The sequence below is a fragment of the Anopheles ziemanni genome, chromosome 3 (genome assembly GCF_943734765.1).
Source record: "Anopheles ziemanni chromosome 3, idAnoZiCoDA_A2_x.2, whole genome shotgun sequence".
NCBI lineage: Eukaryota > Metazoa > Arthropoda > Insecta > Diptera > Culicidae > Anopheles > Anopheles ziemanni.
This window is the reverse complement of record NC_080706.1, coordinates 18,352,807-18,374,749: the sequence shown is the minus strand read 5'-3', so window position 1 is coordinate 18,374,749 and position 21,943 is coordinate 18,352,807. Positions and strand designations below refer to the sequence as shown.

At 45.9% G+C, this 21,943-nt stretch overlaps 1 protein-coding gene across 1 annotated transcript in view; it reads left to right on the top strand.

Moving 5' to 3' along the window:
- Nucleotides 1–14,291, top strand: part of LOC131288391 (uncharacterized) — a 50,773-nt gene extending 36,482 nt beyond the window's left edge. Inside the window, exons 3-4 of the mRNA XM_058317522.1 lie at nucleotides 10,510–11,848; nucleotides 14,134–14,291. Coding sequence (XP_058173505.1) covers nucleotides 10,510–11,848; nucleotides 14,134–14,291 — 1,497 coding nt within the window. The remainder of the gene's footprint in view (nucleotides 1–10,509; nucleotides 11,849–14,133) is intronic.
- Nucleotides 14,292–21,943: the final 7,652 nt, after the last annotated feature.

The window sequence follows — 21,943 nt, the reverse complement described above, 5'->3', positions numbered from 1 at the left end:
TTTCAAGGAAGATCAAACCAAAACACGCGGGAAAACCCGAACTCTGCTGACACTGACACCTCGAACAACGAGGCGAAACTGTAGGGGCTGGGATGAGGAACGGCAATCGTTTTTAAAAAGATTTCCGTGGCAAGAAAGACACATTTCCACCAGCACCGAAAGGCACTCGAGGTCGAAGGCATATATTCACGGGCGCGGGATTCGGGATCCAAACAACCGAATATGTGTTTGACATTGTGTGGTGTACTTTACCGCAATCGAAAAGATATCCCTAGGACACAAGAGAAAAAAAACGAAACAAAGTCAGAAAGAAACACACTTTCCCGGGACACCCGGTGCTCGGATTGTTCACCCAAGGAAGCAAAGCGCGCGCACGTAATTGAAATTTTTCCGGAGAGGGTCGAGAGCCATGACCCCGGGATTTGTACCGGGGCGTCGACGGGCTGGAAGGGGAAAAGTTGATATGTTAATTCGGTTGCTACCTTCCTCCGCGCGTTTCCCTGCCCGCAAGGAGCCACCCCGGATGGATCTTGTTTTACTTTGCTTCCCCTTTGCCCTTGCGCCCATGCTTTGTTTGGGATTGACTCACTCGCCGTGTACTTAGAGCTTAGGAGGTAGGCCGCGACCCTCACACGGTCAGCCCGCTAGCTGCTTTCCCTTTTCCCATCCGCACGCTGCGTGTTGATGGATTTATTTCGGTTTAAATACGTGTAATCCTATTTTAATCCAGTTTTAATGATGCGCTTCAAGTGCGCGTATGTGGTGGTTCGGTTTGGTTAGGTTTTTTTTTGTATTTATTGTTCAGTTCACGACCCAACTCTGCTGCACACAATTATTCCATTCAGTTCCGGCATCTTAGTTTTTCCTCTGTGTGTTTTCACTATTTTAATTTATTGCTTTTGCCAGCCTAACTCTCTTTCCTCAAATTCCTTTAGTGTTTTACTTGCATAACCATTTTTCTATTTACATTCCTATGATCGTGTTTTGGATCACTTTTATCATTTTTGTTTTGCCAGCACAAACCACTCGAATTCGGATGGAGAACCCTTTCCATTTAAATTCCTTGCGTTTTTGGGAAGTTAATTTTTCATTTTCGCACTACCAATCAAGGATGTAGGGTGTCGCCCTATATCATCACCTAATTTAGCAGCCGCAACATATTGTCCTTAATGCTGTTCATTCAATGTGTTTGTTGTACGACCACTCTCAGGCCAAGCCACTGGCTTGACGTCACCGTGAGTTTTTACGGGTCATTAAAATTCAATTTAATTTTATTCTCTTCATCTGTACCGTTCTCAAGCTGCCCATGGCGGATCAGGATCGGCACTCGATGCAGGCGCCATTCGGGAGGCTTAAGCATGGCATGGAGAAAAGAGAAAGACAGCCAGATAGAGAGAGGGTTAGAAAGTTGAGGAGAAAAAAAACATAATAAATTGTTAAGGCCTGCCGGAGAAGCCACGATCAATAAATCATTCCGCAGGTTTTTATTTTATGTGCACTCGCGACCCCAACGGTTCGGTTAACCTCAGAACACACACACACAGGCACTCCCGAACCCCTTCGGCACCCTGGAGGATTCGGACGGGATGCAAATGATTCGATAAAGATTTGTCATGGCACCGGCGGCCACCATTGGGAGGTTACGGGGCGCAACGAAAGTTCTCCAGAATCCCGTCCAAGTTGCATCGGATGCGATGTGAAAAAGTGTAAAAAATACCATCCAAATGATACGCCAAGCATAATTAACTCCGAATGTCCTCCCGGCTGGCCCAGGCTTTTGGGTGGAACAGAATTCTAGCGGTTTCGGGCGACCTTTGCCTACCCTTTCTATCATATCGCATGCGAGTGGACCCGATGTGTCCTCCAGGAGGCCATAAATTATATCTCAGTTTTATTTAATTTTTTCTCCTCTTTCCTTTCACAAACTATTTACTTTTTTAGTGGTCTATGTTTGCTTGCGCGAGTGAAAGATGCCACCGGTTTGATACGCCTTTCTGGAATGTTTTTCACTCGATCGTTCCCTGAGGCAATGTCTCCAAGCTTGATGTCTTAATTCGACGCTGGTAGGTTTTGTTTGTATCTCTACGTGTTTTTTTTTTGTGGCTCACTTCACTAATGAAGTGGTAAAAGAAAACTGTTGGCAGCAGTGGTAAAAGAAACTCTCGAGCGGCACAGGAAGTTTAGAGAGAAGTATAAACAATCTGCCCCAAACCGGCCCCGAGAAAATGCTAAACCGATCGCCGAATCATCCCGATCTTCTAATTCTGGCTAAACTTTTCGGGGTTATATTTACACGGTTGGCCCCGTTTGTGCGGATTTACATCTCAATTATCATACCGACGATGAGATCACAGATCGAGTACCGACCGAACAAACAAGTCCAAGTATTACGTTTTTTTACCCAACACCTTTTTTCGTCTGGGGCAACTTTTCCTCTGGCATGCGGGGGGAAAAATGTGTCTAACTGCCGAAGTGCGAAACCCTTCCTCCTTTATCCACAGTATCGACGAAGCGGGCAGAGTTCGTCGACCCGCTCGGAAGATAGTACGACGCAGTACGCGAATTTGCACAAACAATTCGATAACGTTCGATTTGCGAAACCCCAGCCTTTTGGGAAAAACCCGTGCTGCCGAGAGTCGAGTCGAGTCACGCGCACTACGCCGACACACGGTTGCGTAAGTTGCGTGCGGCGTTCAAGAAGAATTTCTTCTACCCCCGTCCTCATGGCAGGGAGCGTGCCGAAGGTAGGGGAATTTCTGCGTGTTTGGAAGGGAACAAGTTTGCGCTTTCTTCCGTACCAATTTGCGCCCACATTCTTGGCGCCGCACTGCCATCCCACCCACCTCTGGCCACATGGTTTGAAGACATTGAACTTGAATATTGCGCCTACCGGCAACGGTTTTTGATCCACTACACACCTATGCCACGTGCTGTCCCTTCGCGAAATCTCTCTCCTCCCGGCCGACCCCGGGGTGGGGGAAAAAAAGGAATAAAACATGCAAACACGTTGTCGTCGAGTGCGGACACGCGTATCGTCCCATAATTCGTCCCGAATGAACTACGTACACGGGCGGATGTGGATTCCGAGAATGAAAGTATTTTTAAAACCCACCGCCCGTCCGCTTGATAGAGTGACATTTCTACCGAGATCGTTTGACACTTTGACACCCGCCTCCACCCGCTTCCTCGCTCTCTGTCACTCTATCCTTCTGCAGAAAAATGTCTGTGGTCAGCGATAACGAGCGAGCAATAAAATTTGCCACCGATTGACCGTAAGTGGATAGGCCACAGTGAGCGAACGAGAAAAGATGTATTGAATCTCTGCAATCTCTGTTCGACGAGGAAAAACTACACGACAGTGGTATGGCGTAAACAATTTGCTTTCCCCCATTAAGATTTTCCTCGCGCCACCTTCAAACGGACGGTATATTGTATTCCCTCCTCACACCTGCCCGGTTAGCGTGAATCTAAACAACTGCCACTCGGAAAGTTCTTAAGTGAAACACCATTTTCCGCCCCGTTGTTCGTTGGTCAAAACGTGTGTGCGTATGTCCTTGCTGTCGCTTCGTCTGACAGTGAAACAGGTAAACAAAAACAGTTTGATTTATTGAGATGTGGTTTACGTAGTGCCCTCTAATTCGCGACACGTGTACGAAATTATTACAGCAAAAAAGACGTAAAACGAACTTCTAAACAATTGACCGTGAATTTCACATTGGAACAAATTGTTGTGCGTAAATCAAGCGCTGAAAGAACGCTTGGCAAAAACCGACGAAGCGGGGTGGGTTTGTTTTTTCATCTAAGATTTTATAGATAGCTGTTATTTGCTCATCGTTGAGGTGGAAAGGAAGGCGCCCACCGTATCAATGGAGCCCATTCAGGAATCTCGCAGCTTGACCTTTTCCCCGCACGGCACCGCGACGAGCAGGATTTATGATTCCTACGGCGAAACTTTATGATCGAGAGAGGATTTGAGTTTTCACTTTAGGCCCAAACGGGCAAAAGCCACCGAAGGTCTTCCACAACGGTAGGTGTATATTGGAGGATTATGGCTCGTAAAAGACGCAAGAGACGGAAAACAAAATATTTCAGCGGCCGCATACGCACCGTCCCGGGAGAGGGGAACGAATTTAACGTTTTGCATACGCAACCCGCACACACGTGGACGTGGAGGCGGTCAATGACCTCTGTGTCGGTGGAAAGTGCGTACCGGAACGGAATGCTGGGGATGATAAAATATTCTCATCAACAGATTCCGCCGGGTTTGCGAAAGCTTTATTGGAGTTCTTGTGATTCTGTTACAATGGACGGTTGAAGAGTCCTAACGAATTTCTATTCGCAGACATATCTTAAAAAATAAACATTTCTACAACAAGGGACTATGTTCCCTGAGAGAGGATTAATTCGTACGAAAGCCAATTTTATATTTGTGACACATTATCAAGTTTTGTTGACCATAACGGGTTCGAGTTCAAAATCGTACATCTTTGTCACCGAAATGCTCCGAACGACCGGTTCTCGTCCGTATGTCATCACGTGGATCGATTCTCCGAACGAAAATAGTCCCCAAATGCCGGACGGTCGGCACAAACAGGGTCACTATTTTTGGCAAAAATGTCTTCTGACTGCGAAGTTTGCAGCCATCTTTGCTTACTCACTCAACGGACGTCTAGACGACACTGAGCGATCATATTCGCTGCATAAGTGCGTCCGTCGTGTTGGATGAGATACGCAGCAATGTCCATGACGATCGTCAACTTTGGTTTTGGATGATGTTCTATTAATGATCTTGACTTACTAAAATATTTTTCTATAAGTACCAAATTGTTAGTTGACAAGTCCTTGAAAGGGAAATATTTTTTAATGAGTTAGAAGAAGGCCAGTAAAATATCACTTTATACATGAACTGAATATAACCCGAGGAGCAGATACATAATGTTGGCCGCAACAAAGTATTTCGATCTTCTTCATGTTCCGTACTTGCCGAACTACGAGGCAGCATTACTTCCCGGACCTCGAACTAGAGAACCCTAGCGAGCACAGCAGGACCACTTAAAATGTAGTTACCGCTCATTTTTCATCCCTCTACACGTCACGCCGTTTGGAAGCTGTCATCCCCGAATCGGGTCTACTCATGGTGTGACATCAATTAGGCAAACGGGCAACCTGCGGGGCGCTCCTAAGTCGACGTGGTTTAGCATACGCTCAACCTGGCGGAATTCATCGCGACTTTGTCTTCATTTGCCACCAAGACGGGTTATCGCGACACTGCGATCGGCATCGACGAGTTATCTCGGCCTCGGTATCATATAGTTCCGATTCTTTATCCCTTTCGCATGGCCCTCGGTGTGGACTCCTACGCGCCAACGGAAAGTTTATCAAATTTGCATCAGATACGGGAGGAGAGAAAGAGTTATAAGGATCTATGCTTGGCTTTCGGGAATCTCCCGGAGACTCTTTTGAACGGGAACACCGTCGGTGGTGTTGACGAAGGCAAAATTTTAATTTATTTTAATATATTTTTAATACTTCCACTTGACACTGTCCAACCAATTCTTCACTATCACACTCTGTTTCGTTTTCTGTGTCAAATTGAACGCGGTGTTCCAAGGGGGGGGCGAACGGTGACAAACTGGAATCAACAATCCGCTATCAACGCTCGTAAATTAGCGACTAGGATCTTGCTGGCCGGTTGTTTATCCAGTTTTGTTGGTGTCTCCGGTCGGCAATCTGATTCCAGTATCACTCGCCCAGTTTTACATCATCTACATTCCAAAGTGTTCGTTGGTATTATGTTGTAGTTTGTGGTTTTCAAAATTGATATCTCGTGCTTATGATTTCCATTATGATAATTATGATCTAAATGTCCAAAAACAGTTGAACGGGGAAAAAACACGGTTCAAACTTAATTTCCCCTAATTTGACACCCTCTGTAATCCCAGCTCGGGTGCTGTAACATCTTACGCATTGCACAAATTCTTCCACACAACTGTAAATGCTGCCCAAATCGGATTATAGGAGTAAAACTGTATTTTTTTTTTCGACACGCTATTCCACAGTTTCTTCACTAATCGAGCAAGTCATAACAAACGGCTTAGCACTCCCCGGCCAACGTTATTCACTTTCACCTAAACTATCGAACAAACTGAGCCCTAAAACTGGACTTCCATAGGGCAGGGCGGCTAGGGTTTCGGGGACCACCGTTCCGATATCACCGTTTCAGTGTCACAAAGTGTTGCATAACCATATCTAATTGGTCGCTCACCTTTATGCGACTCGACGATAGGTTTTTTTTACGTTATCCAATTTCCAACGGGCCTTCCAAAGTGCATCGAGCTACAGCCCTGATGCCAGTGGAAATCAATCAACTGCAATTGGTACAATGTCCAATCTTTGAGATTCGCGTTGTAATCGGCTAATTTAGATGTCTAATCAAGCCGCTTGTTTGTTCAGTGAAAATGAACTCCAACGTCTGTCAGAATTCATCTGTCGCTTTCCTTTTTTCTTAATGTATCTGAATTCGTTCGAAATTTTAAACGTGGCAATAAAATTTATGACACAGATTAAAAACTAATTTATCAATAGATCATATAAAACGAAAAACTCACAAAATGAATAATAACCTTTCATCTATATCCTGCCCTTTTCCAAATAATCTTTGCATACGCCAACTTTCTCCGGAACCAACCATAAAAAAAAACTGACAATATGACATTTTAGCCTTTCTTTGGGTTGTTTTTTTGCACGATGTTGTTCAGGGCGTTTTTTAACTTGAGTTTGTTTTTGACCTCAAATCAATCGCAATAAAAAAATTGCATCTCTTAATCAGGACCCTTCCGGCGCGCACCGGGAGCCAAACAAACAAAAACTCTTGTACATCTTGATTGCCTTGTATTGCTATGTTTTTGTTCATCCAGATCGTTTTAGTTTTGATTTAGTGCCTCCTCTCGATTTGGATAGAAATTTGGTCGGTTTTTGTTTTGCTCGCCGCGGAAGGCAAGCGGAAGTCCCACTTCATCATGCGATCCGTACGTTTTCCAAGAGAAAGGTGTGAGGAACCTAATTTCTCCCTTTCTTCACTTTTCTGGGAACGCCCCGATCCCGGATGACCTGTTTGTTTAATTAAACCCATTCCCATCGGCCATTGATCGTAGATCGTTTATGGGAGATAAAAATTCCCAAGAAATCGATGCAAGAGTATCTACCGATCTGCAATAAGATTAAGTCTTATAGTTCATGCAGCGTGCTCAACCGAGGTGATTTACAGCAATAAACGACCACTTCGGGGAATGAGTTTTTACGCCACTTTAGTACAAAGTAAACAAATGCACAACAATCCCTTGTCGACTGGCGAGCGGTGAGTTCTTGTCTCCGATTCGAAGCCTGTCAGAAGCTGACCGATCAAATGATATCCATTCTGGATGGTGGCAATCAAAATGGGGTAATATCACTTCCTACTACTACCCCCTGCTGTTGGCCAACTCCGTACTACGATATTGTGCTGGGACCATCGCCTCGGGAAGCTGGCAGTTCTCTAGCGCTATCTGCAAAGCTTCTGCAGTTGCAACTCGCCGCAAGGCAGTTAAGCCACTTAGTACCGGGAGAAAGGAGGAGTAATAAATAATCATAAATGAGTGTAATTTATTCCCATGCTAACTGGTTCCCGCTGCAAGCTTATGTCTTCATTATGCTTCCCGATGGAGCTGGTTGATGACCGGCTGAGGGGGGGAGGTTGGAGAGTGTTTCTCATAACACGATGTAGCGTCGGATGCAACTGACCACAGCCATGGCATCACACACTTTGAGACTAGTTCTAGCCTTCCTTTCCGAAGGTATACAACATTGAGCTTTGACGTCGGGTGTTGCTAGTGCTTCCTTAACACTTGTGGTCAGCTTGGCCTAGCCCTCGCACTGGGTGGCCACCACCGTGACCAAGAATGTGGCCGATTGATAGACTCGATAGCATCTGCCAATCGACCGCATGCGATGCGCTTACCGCTTCGTCCTCATTCCGCATTCCGGGTTTGCATCCCGAGGCTGGACGCATCTTCTCGTTAGTATGTCGCTGTCTCAATCATTTCACGCCTGATTGAGCTCCACCCGATAATGGTCCTCCAAGGGAGGTGAGAGGGTGGGTGGTGTGGCCTCGCAAAAACCCAGACCTACCAGAACTTGCCATCGATCAATCACTGCAACGAGCCATCAGGGATGTTGCGGATGCATTCTAAATTGCCTTTCCATTCGTCTTGCCACGCACAAACTGCACACACGTCGTTCCAGTCAAGCATGTGGGCTGGTCCGAAGCTGAAGCGCCCCGGAGCAGGAAGTAGGAAGACAATTTGTTGTCTACAACCACCGGTACCATCTTCCATCCAGTTCCTCCCGATGGTTGAACAAATAAAACAAGCGCAATTAAATTAAGCAATAAAGCTCGACGCTGGCCCGCGCTACCGAGCTACACCGAGTAAATCTTGGGTCCTCAGAAACCTCAGGTTCTTGCTGGGTGTGCGCTACGCATTCTGGTAGCACGCTGGCACTTGTTTGTTTGTCCACCGTCATGGCAGTAACCGCGGGAGTACTGGCACTTCCAAACGAATGTGAAAATGAAAACTTACCGCGTCGGGAGCGTGTCGAGACGGATGGCGGCTGATGGTAAGACCAACACCAGGGTGGGTATGCAAGTACATTTGATTTCGTTGAACTCTCGTACGAGAGTGAGCTGGTTAAGGCTTATTGAATGATGTTCTGGTAGCTCGAGATTAAAGTATTTCTCGACAATGTGTCGTTTTCTGTTTACTCACCTGTTTGAATACTCTTGCCTATGTTTCAACCAGAAACTGTGTCAACTCTTGACCTGCCTCTCAAGTCTAGTGAGTTGTTACCATCAATGTACATCATATGATAATCTCCTAGGAAAGGTGTGAAAAACATGTGCTTACCCATCTTCGATCTCCGATCACGACATTTGATTACGGGAAGTGTGAAGGGTTGCAATCGGAGGACCACCTAGCTTTGGCTGGGCCTCAAGTAAAATAGTTCTGTGGGCAATTTTATCGCGATCTCATCGTAGTGCCATCCCATGACCTTTTTCACACCATCCTAAATCCATACCAGCGTTAGTACCCTAAGGACTCCAGGTCTAGATCCTTTTACGACGAAAAGAAAAAGAGAGGAATGAAAAAACTGTTCTACTACATAACTGTTGACCTCAAGAACTTGCTCACACCTTGAGGTCTAAAAAGGAACGTAAGAACCGAATCCAAACGATCCCAGACATAACCACAAACCCTGGTGTGGCGTTAACGGCAACGCGCTTGTCCCAATATTGATTGTTAGTAATACCTTCCTTTGATCGCCTCGTTAACTTCGATCGTTCTCGGATTGCTTTTCCCAACTTATCCAACCAGTCTAATAAACATTCGAATTTTATTGGTCTTTTTGGGTTTTTTTTCTGATCCTCCCGTCACCTCGGCCGCCATTGACTGGGAGACTTGTCGCAGGACTCACCTTGTCCCAAGCCGTTCGTCCGTACTCGCTTCCTGCTATCTCGTTTGCTCCTTCAGGACCTCGGTTGATCCTGCGCCGACACCTGTGCGCTACGGGGCATTGGGATGATTTGTTTTTCTGTGGTTTCCCCCTTCGTCACGGTCGCTTTCGAGGCCCTTCGTATCTTCACTTACCTGTAACCATCCCGCAATCGAACGAAAGTTCCGCTTCTGTTCTTCTGGAGAATTTAAATCGATATCCTAATAGAAAGCACATTGATAGTTTATCCAATCCCAGGGTTCGTGCGTGCGACACTCAACTCTGTCCAGCAGCGTGGCGTCCAGTTCTTGGAAGGTTCTCCTCGGGAATATCGCCGGACACGGGGACGCCAACGGTCGCGATAGAACCGGCCGATCAGTGCCCAACTCTCAAATCGATCGTAACGCTTCCCGTTCCGACGGCCGTCGTCCGTCAACTTCTGATACCCTACTGTGCCTATCGCTAGCTGCTTCTCTATCCTACAAACGGGCGGCTCGAAGTAGATTGAATTTCACCAACCGGAGTGAAACATCCCGGAAGAACATCATTTATCGGCGACACTAGAGAAGGCCTGCGTTCTGATGCCCGGGTGTCATCCACTAGAGCACTTGCCCACGGAGGGGCGTCGTTTCCGCGTGTTCGGCCTATGCTGAAGGCAATTGCGCGTCCTAAATTAATTCGTTTCGATGCGAAATGGTGCGAATGATTAAAACGGTGTCAACGATGGCGTGCACGAAGCCCTTAAAGGGTTCGCGTATTAAGACATCAAAACTGGTTTTGGGTCGGTTTTATGCAAAGCAGATTTAGCTTTCCGCATAGTGGCCCGGGGGTTTTTCGATGTCATTGACAGTAGTTTGCGTGCTGGCGCCACACTTAATGCTAAACGTTGCGCATCCCACCGGAAAAAGACAAACCCAACCTGCCCAGCCAAAGGCGTCCGATTAATCTTGACTATTTTGTTTCCCCCTTTCTCCCATCGTGTAGAAAGAGTTCAGCGACGACTGCATCTTCAACGAGCAGATGGAGCAGCACCACTACAACACGTACTCCTCGACGCAGCACTCGAACTCGCGCCGCACGCTCTACCTCGCCCTCAACAAGACGGGCCAACCGCGCAAGATCCAGATCCCGGTCAACCGGACGCTCGGCAAGCTGGCCACCTACACGAAGGCGCTCACGCAAACGGTGGCCCACGAGCGCGTGGAGCAGCTAGTGTCACGGCTGTTCGGGGCCGACCACGTGCGCCACGGCCTCAGCCAGCTGTGCGAGACGGGCCAACCGTTGGTGGAGCTGACGGCCCGGGAGATGCGCCCCCGGCCGGTCTGCGGTGGCCAGGGGAAGGGTCCCCTCGCAGCGGGTGGTGGTGGTGGTGGTGGTGGTGGAGGAGGCAAGAAGCAGCAGCAGAACGCTGGCAAAGACGAAGGCAAGGAAGGCCCGCGGCAGAAGAAGAAAAAGAAGCGACGAAAATGCCGCGAGGACGAACTGCCCGGCGAACACTGCGTGCGGCCGGGGCCGGGCGGTCCAGGTGGTACAAATGGTAGCGGTAATAAGAAGCGGCCCGGCGGCCAGCAGCACTCGGGGCAAGCGCGGCAACCAGGCAGTAGTAGTATTAGTAGCGGTAGTAGCAATAGCACTAGTTCCGTAGGCAGTAGCAGTAGCGCAGGAGGCACCAACCAGTCAGCGACCAGCTTCGCCGGTCACCTCAGCAACGGCAGTAGTATTAGCAGCAGCAATAGCAGTGCAAATAGTCTAATAGCAAGTATTAGCAGCGGAGGCCCCAACCGCCAAGGTCTACCGTACGCCCAACTCACAGCGACACCAAATGTGCGGAAGCCGAAACCCACGAGGAAGCAGCCGGCCAACGGGGGGCCAGGAGGTGCCGGTGGACAGCGGGCCGCTTCCCAGCAGGCACCCGGCGGTCCGACGCGGAAACCCAAGAAACCCACACAACAGCCGGGCTCAGGTTCCGCCGGCAAACGGAATGGAACGATGGCGAACAAACCGGGCCCGGCGAGGAGTAAGCTGGTGTCGGCCGGCGTGGTACCTCCCAAATCCAACCCCAAGCCAGCCTCGTTGACAATCGCCCGGCCAGCACGTCCCTCGTTGGGCCCTCCCTTCCTGCTACCCTCGACATCGACGACGACAACGACGACAACAACGACGACGACGTTGGAAGAGGCGAGCAGTAGCAACGCCAGGACAACGGTTTCGAACGCCCTGCAGCAGGACACCTCGCAGCAGTCGGAGGACGCCGAGCTGGACATGGACGACGTGCTGCAGCAGTCCGCCGAGCTCGCCGACGATCTGGACGAGCTGGACGAAGGTAATCTTAATCTCGCCGGTCACGCTCTCAACTTTGTGGACGAGGACGACTTATACGATATGGAGTTCTAAGTAATTCCCATGTACTTTGTTTTGCGTACATATAGTGTCTTGCATTAGATTTTGGTATACAGGAAACAGCAAATTAGTAATCGTGTGCTGCTCGTAGAACAAAAAACAAAAACATAGCAACCGGGGGAATGAAGTGCAACCAAAAACCAACATACAAAAACCAGCAAAACAAATGTAAACTTGGTAAAAGAAAGCGTTAGCAAACCGAACGGAAACACAATACAAAACAGTTATTACTTTACGAACGAAACAACTATCAAGGTGGTAGAATGTCAGTATGGTAGCGTCAAATACAACCAATCCATCACTTCATACTTGCATGCACAATGGTTGAAGCAATGGCAGTACTATCGTTTAGGGACGAAATACTAAAAAACAAACAGATAAACAACCCGGACACCCGGGAGACCACTACTAAGCGAGCAACGCGTAACCAATCAAACACACTCTTCGATCGGACAGCATAAACGGTAGTATACACAGTATGTCTCGCGTACGTTCGGACACAATTAACAGCAAAAACTCTCTCTTCTTTTCTATTTTATCGAACAAACATACGATTTTGAGGAATGTTGATATCTTGGTGCATTTTGAAAGAGTATGCCACAATTGCAGGTCCTCCATGGGAGTTCTGCACTCTCTTCCGTTCGCCTCTAGAAAACATCCTGTTTCCCCGATCCTGGCGTCTTCCGATCATAGATATAGAGGACGCCCCAAATTCCCCAAACGTGCGGCATTCTTCTCACTCTTCGTTCTCTTTTGCAAACCTACACCTTGCCCTCTTCTCATTCGTCCGTCCATGATTGAACGTGTTTGATCTTGGCACCGCATCTCGTTATCCGGAGTTCCGCCCCAAAACTAACCAAATGCATGTGACCGGGTTCCCCTCGGAGACCTCTTGATACACGCGATCAGAACGATTTTTCCTTGCAAAAAATCCGGTCAGTCACACATTTTGCACGTAACGTTCGATGTCTTGCTGGGAATGGATTCGTAGTTGTACTCAGTGTCTTCCTGCATGCCTTTATGACACACTTGTTCAGAATCGATTATGATCGTTCGATCTGTTTAAACTGCACTGCGCATGGAGATTATCTTGAATGTTTTGCAAAGTATCTTGTCTATGTGCAAGATCGACATGGAGACTACCAAAATACATTACTGTTCATCTCCACATAGCGAACTCATAGGAAACTCTGGTGAAACTCCTGTCAAACTTGTATGGGGTTTCGAGTTTCCCGAGTGCGCTAAGTGGACACGCATTTGTTTCGGTCTTCTTCGCTTCTTCTTAATCCGTCAGTCCCTAAATCTTAATCTCTTCAAACGTCAGAACAAGGGGCTTTGCTAGTGCTGTCAAGAGTTTCCTGCCAGTTTCCTACGAGTTTCCCAGCTGTTGCGGGAACTGAGTTCGTCAGTTCGTCGGAGGAGAGTTCGCTATGTGGAGATGAACAGTTAAGGATGCAACAACTGGATACGAAATCGATATCTGCATCTTGCCTTGATACATCTACGGATCTTGTTCTACTTAGACTTCGAACGATATTTTCCAATCCAAAAGAAAACTACGAAGCAGAAATAACTGATTAGTTCTGAGCATGGTTTGTGGTTTGTGTTAGCCTGTGTGTGTGTTTGTGCATGTATACTATAAATATGGTTAATACCAGACATAAAATAAGTAGCAAGTGTTTCTAACCTCCAATTATTCCTCTCTCCTCGAATGAAACGGTATTCGATCGGATTCCCTTATGCATCGCCCTCCTGCACGCACCCTGCACGAATGATCCTCTGCACGTTGTCCTTTCCAGGAGCATGTCGAATGGCCGCGAAAAGGAACGGGCCGGGCTAGGAAGGCTAGGACCTGCAGCGTACCAAAGAGCAACTGGTTCGCCTCGAGCTGGAGGTTACGTTTGAATTTTCTCTCTTATCACTGTGCATGGCATGTGTTTCGTGGTTGCTGAAGTAGCGTATCAAAAATGGCCGCATGTTGGCGATCGCCCCGCCCCAGTTCCGGTGTAGTTGTGTTTATTGTGTCGGTGTGTGTGTGTCGGTTTGTATGTGTACGGGTGTTACCTTCAACGCTTCCGTGTACCGTGCTTGGTATGTGTTGTCACTATTGTGCCATTCCGTCGCTGTGTTCACCGGTGCGTGAGACGTGTGCATCGCGCGCTAATTCGAATCCTTCCCTTTTTCTTCTATTCCGCTGTTTTTTTTCAGTTCCAGGATCTCCCACCGCTTCCTCCTGGCACGAACTGCTCCCGGCCCGCTCGGTTTCGGAGCAGCGCGGCCGTTACAAAGCGCTCTCCTGTTGTAGTTTCCTAAGCCTTAGCTCGCTCGTGGTGTACGGCGCCACGGTGCATTTGCTATATCTATGATCGGAGGTCGCCCGTCGTCGGGGGTTCTCTTCACCGCCGCCAGCCCAAGGGTTCCAGGCAACGGGTCCCTCGCATGGGAAAGCCGCCACTTTACAAAAACAATTCTTTTCCTCGCCCACGCCATCGGATAGAGTAATGCGGATGAATCGGGAAAGACACAACGGAAGTTCCAACCAAACCGGAACTAAATGAGTGTAATAAGCGGAAGCAAAAATTGAGCTGCACAAAATTAGCAAAGACGGAAAATTTACAAAAACATAGAGTGGCATTTTACCGATGGCTGAGCAAAACCCTATTCATACTACGAGACTGATTCTTATTTTATTGTACGACCCTCCTGACCTAGTCGATGTTGCACTTTCTATCTACAGGCAACTCTGTTCGGTTCGTTAGGGGTTTTCTCTATTTATTTCTTGTATCCAAATCACCACATCATACATTCACTCTTACTCCACCACACACCTCAACGGATTTACAAACACTAAATTGGCAGCGAGAATCGTTTTTGGACATCTGTTATGCAGTATACGACCGAAATACAATCTACGCATCCGATCGTTAATAAATTGCTTCGTTGTTCCTTGAAATACAAAATTCACAAACAAACAAAAACAAGGTGTACAAAAGTGAAATCAACCTCACAGTTGTACGCCGCTTCCATGACGTCGGTATATGTAGGAACTAGTTAAAATTTACGCGAAAGCCACCGGAACCATCCGGTAGCGTTTCTTTCACTGTATTGCTGCCCCTGTATATAGTAGTCGGATAATGGAGAACATAGTATTGTTAAATTGTCTACCAGTCATCTACTAGGGTTAAGAGGATATCTGAGAACATCGCAACCAAGTGGAATATGTTGTGTTCGTTCCACTGTTTGTATTAGTTTTTGTTTTCTTTTCTCTCCGTCAGTTTAAAAATCTTCACAGTGAGGATCACTGATTATTGAAACACCGATTGGTTTATTTATTCACCTTGATGGATCCTTCCAAAGCGGATCTAACGAACCCTGCCTACTGCTCTGCCAAGATACTTTGCGTCTTGTTCTTCGTCAACCCCGCTTACGGAATCTGATACGTTGTTCGATAAGCTTTGCTACGTTCAAAGGCTGAATGATTCGGCCCGCGGCAAAGGAACTCCTAAACGAAATGGATCTGATACTAGATGATACTTACCTTGCTGAGATCAAGCCAGTCTTCCGGTGTCATAAGCCACTGGTTGAACTATACTGCTTGTAGCAGACGTTATTATGAGGCAAACGGCTGGACTAGTATACGTAGTAGAAATAGTAATTTTATCTCGAAAAAGTCAGTTTAATCTAGGCATCGAATGAGATGAGGCGAAAAAGTTTTGTCCACACGTAGGAAGATCTGATCTTACTCTGAAAGGATCTTGCATCTAGAAGTAGTATCCGGTGCATTAAAAACGAAACCCATTGCGCTTGTATGAATATCATACCCGTAAACGTGAAAATACTCAGCAACCACAGCAGCATCTAATAGCATGATACAACCTCAGGAGTTCAGAAATCGAACAACAGACTTATCTAGACACTTAAGCGACTTGCTGACGAACGCGTTAGCCATCTGCTCGAATCGAACGATATGTGGGAATTAAATGAGCCCACCCAAACGAACCCCCGACGCGGGCCGGTTTCGACGAGTCGAGCTTTCCGTCTCGACTTCATCCCGTTGGCAAACCGAACGCTCGCCGTCGAACGAACGTGATGAGAAGAGTGAAATACCAAATAGTGGAAGAATGTCCTACTAGAAATAGAACGATAACACTTGGTGGCCGAAGCCCAGCAAAGGCGAGGCATTAGGGAAAACATAATTCCATTAGAAATCCAAATCGCACACTCTTTAAACCGAGTCCATCTGCTTTGACGCTTTCGAACCTTTATTCGAAATTATTAACTAAACAACTGAAAAAATCATCAAACACATACACATAACATACTGCCAATTAAATAAAAGTCTAAACTTTCTTCTAAAAACGCTTTAATCGTCCCGATGCGGATTCATTTTTCTAAGCGCTGCGTCCTTGCGCCTTCTATTTTGCTCCCAAACAGCGATGGATTATTATAAATTCTTCTAGTCATTAATAACTTATTTAGGTACGACTATTCATAACCATGCAACCGCGTTAGTGTAACACCGCCGAAACGACTGTGCGCGTTAGGTCGATTAACTTCTCCATTGAAAATGTTCCATGTTTCAATTGTTCGAAAATTATTGCCAGTTGTCGTACGCAAGATAATCATCGGTGACTTAATGTAGCACTGTGTCTAACTATTTTATACACGCATACAACACAGTGACAGTGTGTTTTGTATGCGGCGAAGGTGTACTAATTATTGCAAGAATAATAGAAAACTGGTCAGCTTGAAAGTATCGATGAACTGAGTGCCATATTATTTTATCAAACTTGGGTAGAAAGAAAAGACTCCAGCCGAAAGTAAATATACTAGACAGATGGTAATAAATTAGACGAGTCTGCTCGGAACGTCGTTTAATACTAATTTATTATTCTACATGGGGTTTCTATTTTCTTCGAAGCTTCCCTCGATCATGCACGGTATTTGCGGAGCAAAAAAAAAAGGATTTCTTACCGAAAAACTCCGTTATGCTATTATGATAAATTGCATTTCTATGGGAAGCAGATTGTGCACCAATCCGATTTGATTTTGGGAGAAAACACAAAAAACCACACACACACAACAGACTGGTGGACTAGTTTCAACAGCTGTGTATAATCTCCCACAGGTCATTCATTTTCCGCGGCAACATATTTGCATACAGTCGCATGCCCGAAGCGGCGAAGCGGAGAAGCCATTTCGTAAACGACACCGATTAATATTGAACAAAACTATCGAAAAGCTGAGGTAAAGAAATCGAATTAATTGTCATCACACCCAAACGTGCAGCTATCGATAAACAGTTTATAAACTAAGAAAGGAGAATAAATAATCTTTGTAGACACTCGCCATTGGAAAAGTTGAGAGAAAAGACGCAGAAGCGAGTAGGCAAAAACGTGTTTGTGTAAATAGTAGCAACAAAAGTATAACAAAAGTATACAAGAAAAAAAATCAAATTAACATTAAAATACTACGGTGGCTAAGTTCAGTAATAACAGTAGGAATAACAAAACGAATGAACGAATGAAATACGCTAAAGTTGTTATGAAATGCTTTCAAACTTAAGAAAGTCGCGAAGGCATCTAGACAAAACAAACTAACTAGTGAAGTAAGATGAAACACTAAGAAACAAATTAAATATTAAGTATACCTAAGCTACGCCGATATTGTAAAATATTCAAAACTATGTAAGGAGAATAATCGCTATACAAAATATATGAAATCAACTAGACTCTTGTATATTTGATTGAGTTTGGAGCAACAGTGGACGGAAAGAATCAGGTTTACAGGACAGAGAGGTAAGCATTATTTATTTCATGTAAGTTTCAGGAAACCCTTTTTTTATCGCACATGAAGCATAAAACCTTTAATGATTATTTTCCCATCGGAACACCACCTGCATGAGCCAGATGAAACTGACTACTTACTCCATATATCAATATACATGCAACTTTCGATAGCTTTGTGCACTTCTCGGACATGACTTGTCTGCGCGTTGCGCTCAAATTAAATTGGCCGTTTATCATTGGTCCGCCACGAACCACCTGTTGGACAGCACGGGATTGCGATATGGTCGAAATTGAATTGTACCAAACACAATCGCATTCGATACGTAGCAAACCACCGTTAAACCTTGACCAATCTTTAGCACTGCAACTCCGGTTTGTCGCGATCGAAAGTGTCTGTTGGCAAAAACAATTGAAAGGATTAAAGGTAAGGCGAAAGAAAAAGCAAATATCTACGTCGCAGGGCCTGATGCTAACCAATGTAAATATGCACCAAACGCCGACACCTTTCCGAACACTCATTCGCTTTCTAAAACCTCTTGCAAACCTAAAAACATCTGCCTAAAAATAATCCTTATAGTCACTAAAGTAGCCACAATTATGGGTTGACTAATCAAATGAAAACCTTCAGTTCTCGTTTCCGTGAAGACTTCCCCCAATGGAAGATCCCTTAAGAAAAGAACCGACTTCCTTTGGGCGCCCCCATCCAATAACAAGTGTCACGCGTGCAGAAAACCCCCACCAAAAATTGGGGCCAACCCACGACATAGTAAACCCGTGACGTCATAACCAGACTGGGGTGGCTTCGAAGTTGCGCGCGCTCAGACAATTTCTACGACTCACCCCCGCTAGCCTGACATCGTGCCCGTCCCCTTACTCGCAACAAACTGTTTGTTGTTGCTGACGAAGCGCGCCGAGGGTACCTGTTTTTTTGCTCATTTCTCACTTTTTTGCAAGCTTCCGACCGTAGGCCAACTTGGGGAGGAATGAGGGAAAATACCGGCCGCCTGCGAAAAAAAAGTGCCTTTCGAGCGCGCGCGCGAATCCATGGCGAAGGTGCTGTTCGGCACGTAGACCATGCTGCCCGGCGCCCAGCAGCCGATATATATACACACACACACACACAGGCTTATAAGCACGCACACTTAGCGACATTATTCGCGGCCACCGCTGGAGCAAGTGATCGCGAAATACTACCGGAAAGTGTCAACTCCTCCACGCAACGTAGAAGGGTTGCATCAGTAGGTTGGCCCAGTAACGGCGACTTAGAAGTAGAAGATGAAAGAAGACGCTAAAGATAACTATTGACATAGTAAAAAAAAAACAAGTAAACAACCAGTTACCAACCAATCAATCAACAAACCAAACAGCATCCGTCTAGTACTGCCATTATAGCACACTAAGTAGAAAATGTCGCAACTGATACATTGAAACGTGGTCCGGTGTTATCAGATCAGAGATTTCTGGTTGTTTGAACCGGCAGATAATTAACTTAAAACATTCATTTTTTTTTTTATTCAGTGGAGAATTAGTACTATGGAACAAACACATAAAACTTTTCTACGGTAGTATACTGATCTTCGATCATATTATTGATATTTTGTAATCAGCATTGCCAGTAAACATCCATAAAATCTTCATTATACTAACGAGTTAAAATAAACAACCAGTTAAAAAACGGAGGGAATTCAATAAAGCGAAAAAAATGTACCGAACATCGATCTGCAAAACACTCCAGTGGGAGAAGTGGAGAAGAAGCGTGTGTTTAGCAAAATTCGTGCCACTATGACGTGCGATGGTTATCACGCTTTCGATGGTGCCATTCCTCTGCGCAATGCTTGCGCTCTCGACGTAACCGCTACTGACGACGCCGGCAACAAGTACAAGCAACCGCACCGCGGGTATCTGTTCCTCACAAACACTAGGGTTGATGGAGGGTGTGTTATCAGTGTCAGGAGAAGCACATGGCACGCCGCGAAAGAAGGAACGGCTCGCCTTCGCGAACGCAAGCCATCTGCCAGGGCACGTCATGACCGGCGTTAATCCTTCTAACCTAAGAAAGTGTGCGGTAGTAGGGTAGGAGCTTACGCTCGGTGAGGGGGTGATTGGTGGTGGAATGTGGAATATCATTAATCTACCCCGAACTGACCGGCCCAACATTGTACCGTGGTGAGCCGACAATCCGGTTCGCCGTTGGGCGCAGAGGAGGCAAACATGGCTCTTCAATTAGAACATTCCGTAACGGGTAGGGATCGGTCAAGAAGCCAAAGAACACAAGATAATGTAGGTGACGACCGCAAAGTACTATCAATTTAAACTAACAGTCAAAACAACGGGTGCCGAGTTAAATGATTTCTTATTGGCGAGGGCCGCCATAGGCGCCGATTAGTGATTAGCGGTGATTTATGCTCGACGAAACGACAACAATCCCGTCATGCACGCGAACCAATTTTTCAATTTTCAAACCATCGGCGATTCTAAGCATGGGAATAGATTTTGTTGTTTTCAACGATAGTTACTTGTTTGTGGGAGACATGGGATGCAACTGATGGATCATTTTTAGACACACAAAATCAATATTTTATGTAACTGTTAACAACATATTTTTCAAATTATAACCGTTAGCAAACGGTCCATCTACATCATGTTCTATTCTAAAGGCTGCTGGATAAACACAACCCTTCCACCAAAGCTTCCACCAAGAACCGATTCTATCTCTAATATACAAACATGCAAAACCGTTCCCATGGTGAGAAATAATTTATCATACCACGATCAATTCGAAAGATCCGTTGGATAAAAGCACATATATCGCCAATAACCTTCACGATACCTCGTGATGCAACATTGGCATCATTCGCATGGTGGCAAACGAAAAAAACCTCTTTCGTGTCATCCTATTCGGAAACCAATGTTAGATTATCATAGACTAATAGTTTCATGTTTTGAGCCGTTCGCACCCCGGGATGCCTAGAAGTGTGCGGTAATGTATTCGTGAATGTGGGCGATCCGGTGCCGATTTTCCCATTTCTCAACCACCAACTGCGGGAAAAGTTCGGTGTAGATACAGCGAAACACCCAACACTAGAACACACAACAAACAAGATAGACCGATAAAGTGTGGATCCTCGAGCCGAAGAGCGACGGGAAAAAGTACCTGGCCTGGTGGAAGATAATTTATTTCACCCGGTCATCGCAGCATTAGCATCTTTTAAGATAGTCTATCGATCTGTTGCACTCCGTGGTCGTAAAGTTGGTTGATTCTATGTAAGACCTTCGTTCAAGATCCTGAAGTGGCGCGCTTTTTAAACCTGCTTCGAAACCGATAAGCTAAGTAATAGCTAATTACTATGCCGATTATGATAAAGCGATGTACGGAATCGAGCAATTTATATTACTTACCTTGCCGCCTTCCTCGAGACCACCGTGTCGTTGGTATCGGATGTAGTCTGCGAAACTAACATCGAAGTCAGTGCAATTCGAAGACTAGTTGAGCTTGCTTCAGACCCAGTTCAGGAAATCAAGATTATTTGATCCAGTTTTCAGTAAAACTGTGTGAAGTGGAAACGAACGAACCGCAAAAACGTAGCGGAAAAAGTAGGGAAAATTAATTGATTGAATTTTGATAAGGTAGGTTCAACTCGCCAATGGTCACCATTTTTCACTGGCCTGTCGCCTGTTGCCTACCCAGAAAGTGTTACTTTGTAATGGCACACACTTTGCCTAGCCGCAAAGCCGAATGCAAATCAGCTGGAGCGGAAGTGTTTTGATGGCACGGCTACTGAACCATCGTACGTCGTTGGCGGGCCACCTAGAAAGGTTATCAGTTGACTATAGTTATTTTCTATTATTGGAAAAGTTGGCACACGCTGTGAATGAAGCTCACCAAGGCATAACCGAAGCCAATGCGTCGGTGAACCATTTTCATAGACGATCGAATCAGGCTGCAAATACTGTGATGGACCAACGCTACGACCTTTCAAATACAAATTAAAAGATAATTTAAAAAGGTATCAAACATAACATAGTTCATGTATCAGGTACAACGCAAAAGATAAGAAATAAATTACGAATAAAATAGGTTTCACAACATTTTCGCAATCGATTTGTATTTGCGAAATATGTGAGTTATTCAAACACCACTCACCGACAGCGCGCGCGCACTCACTGGCACTCACGCGTAGGTCCTCGGGAACTCGCGTTTGACTTTTCGTTGTCAGTACCAAACAAAG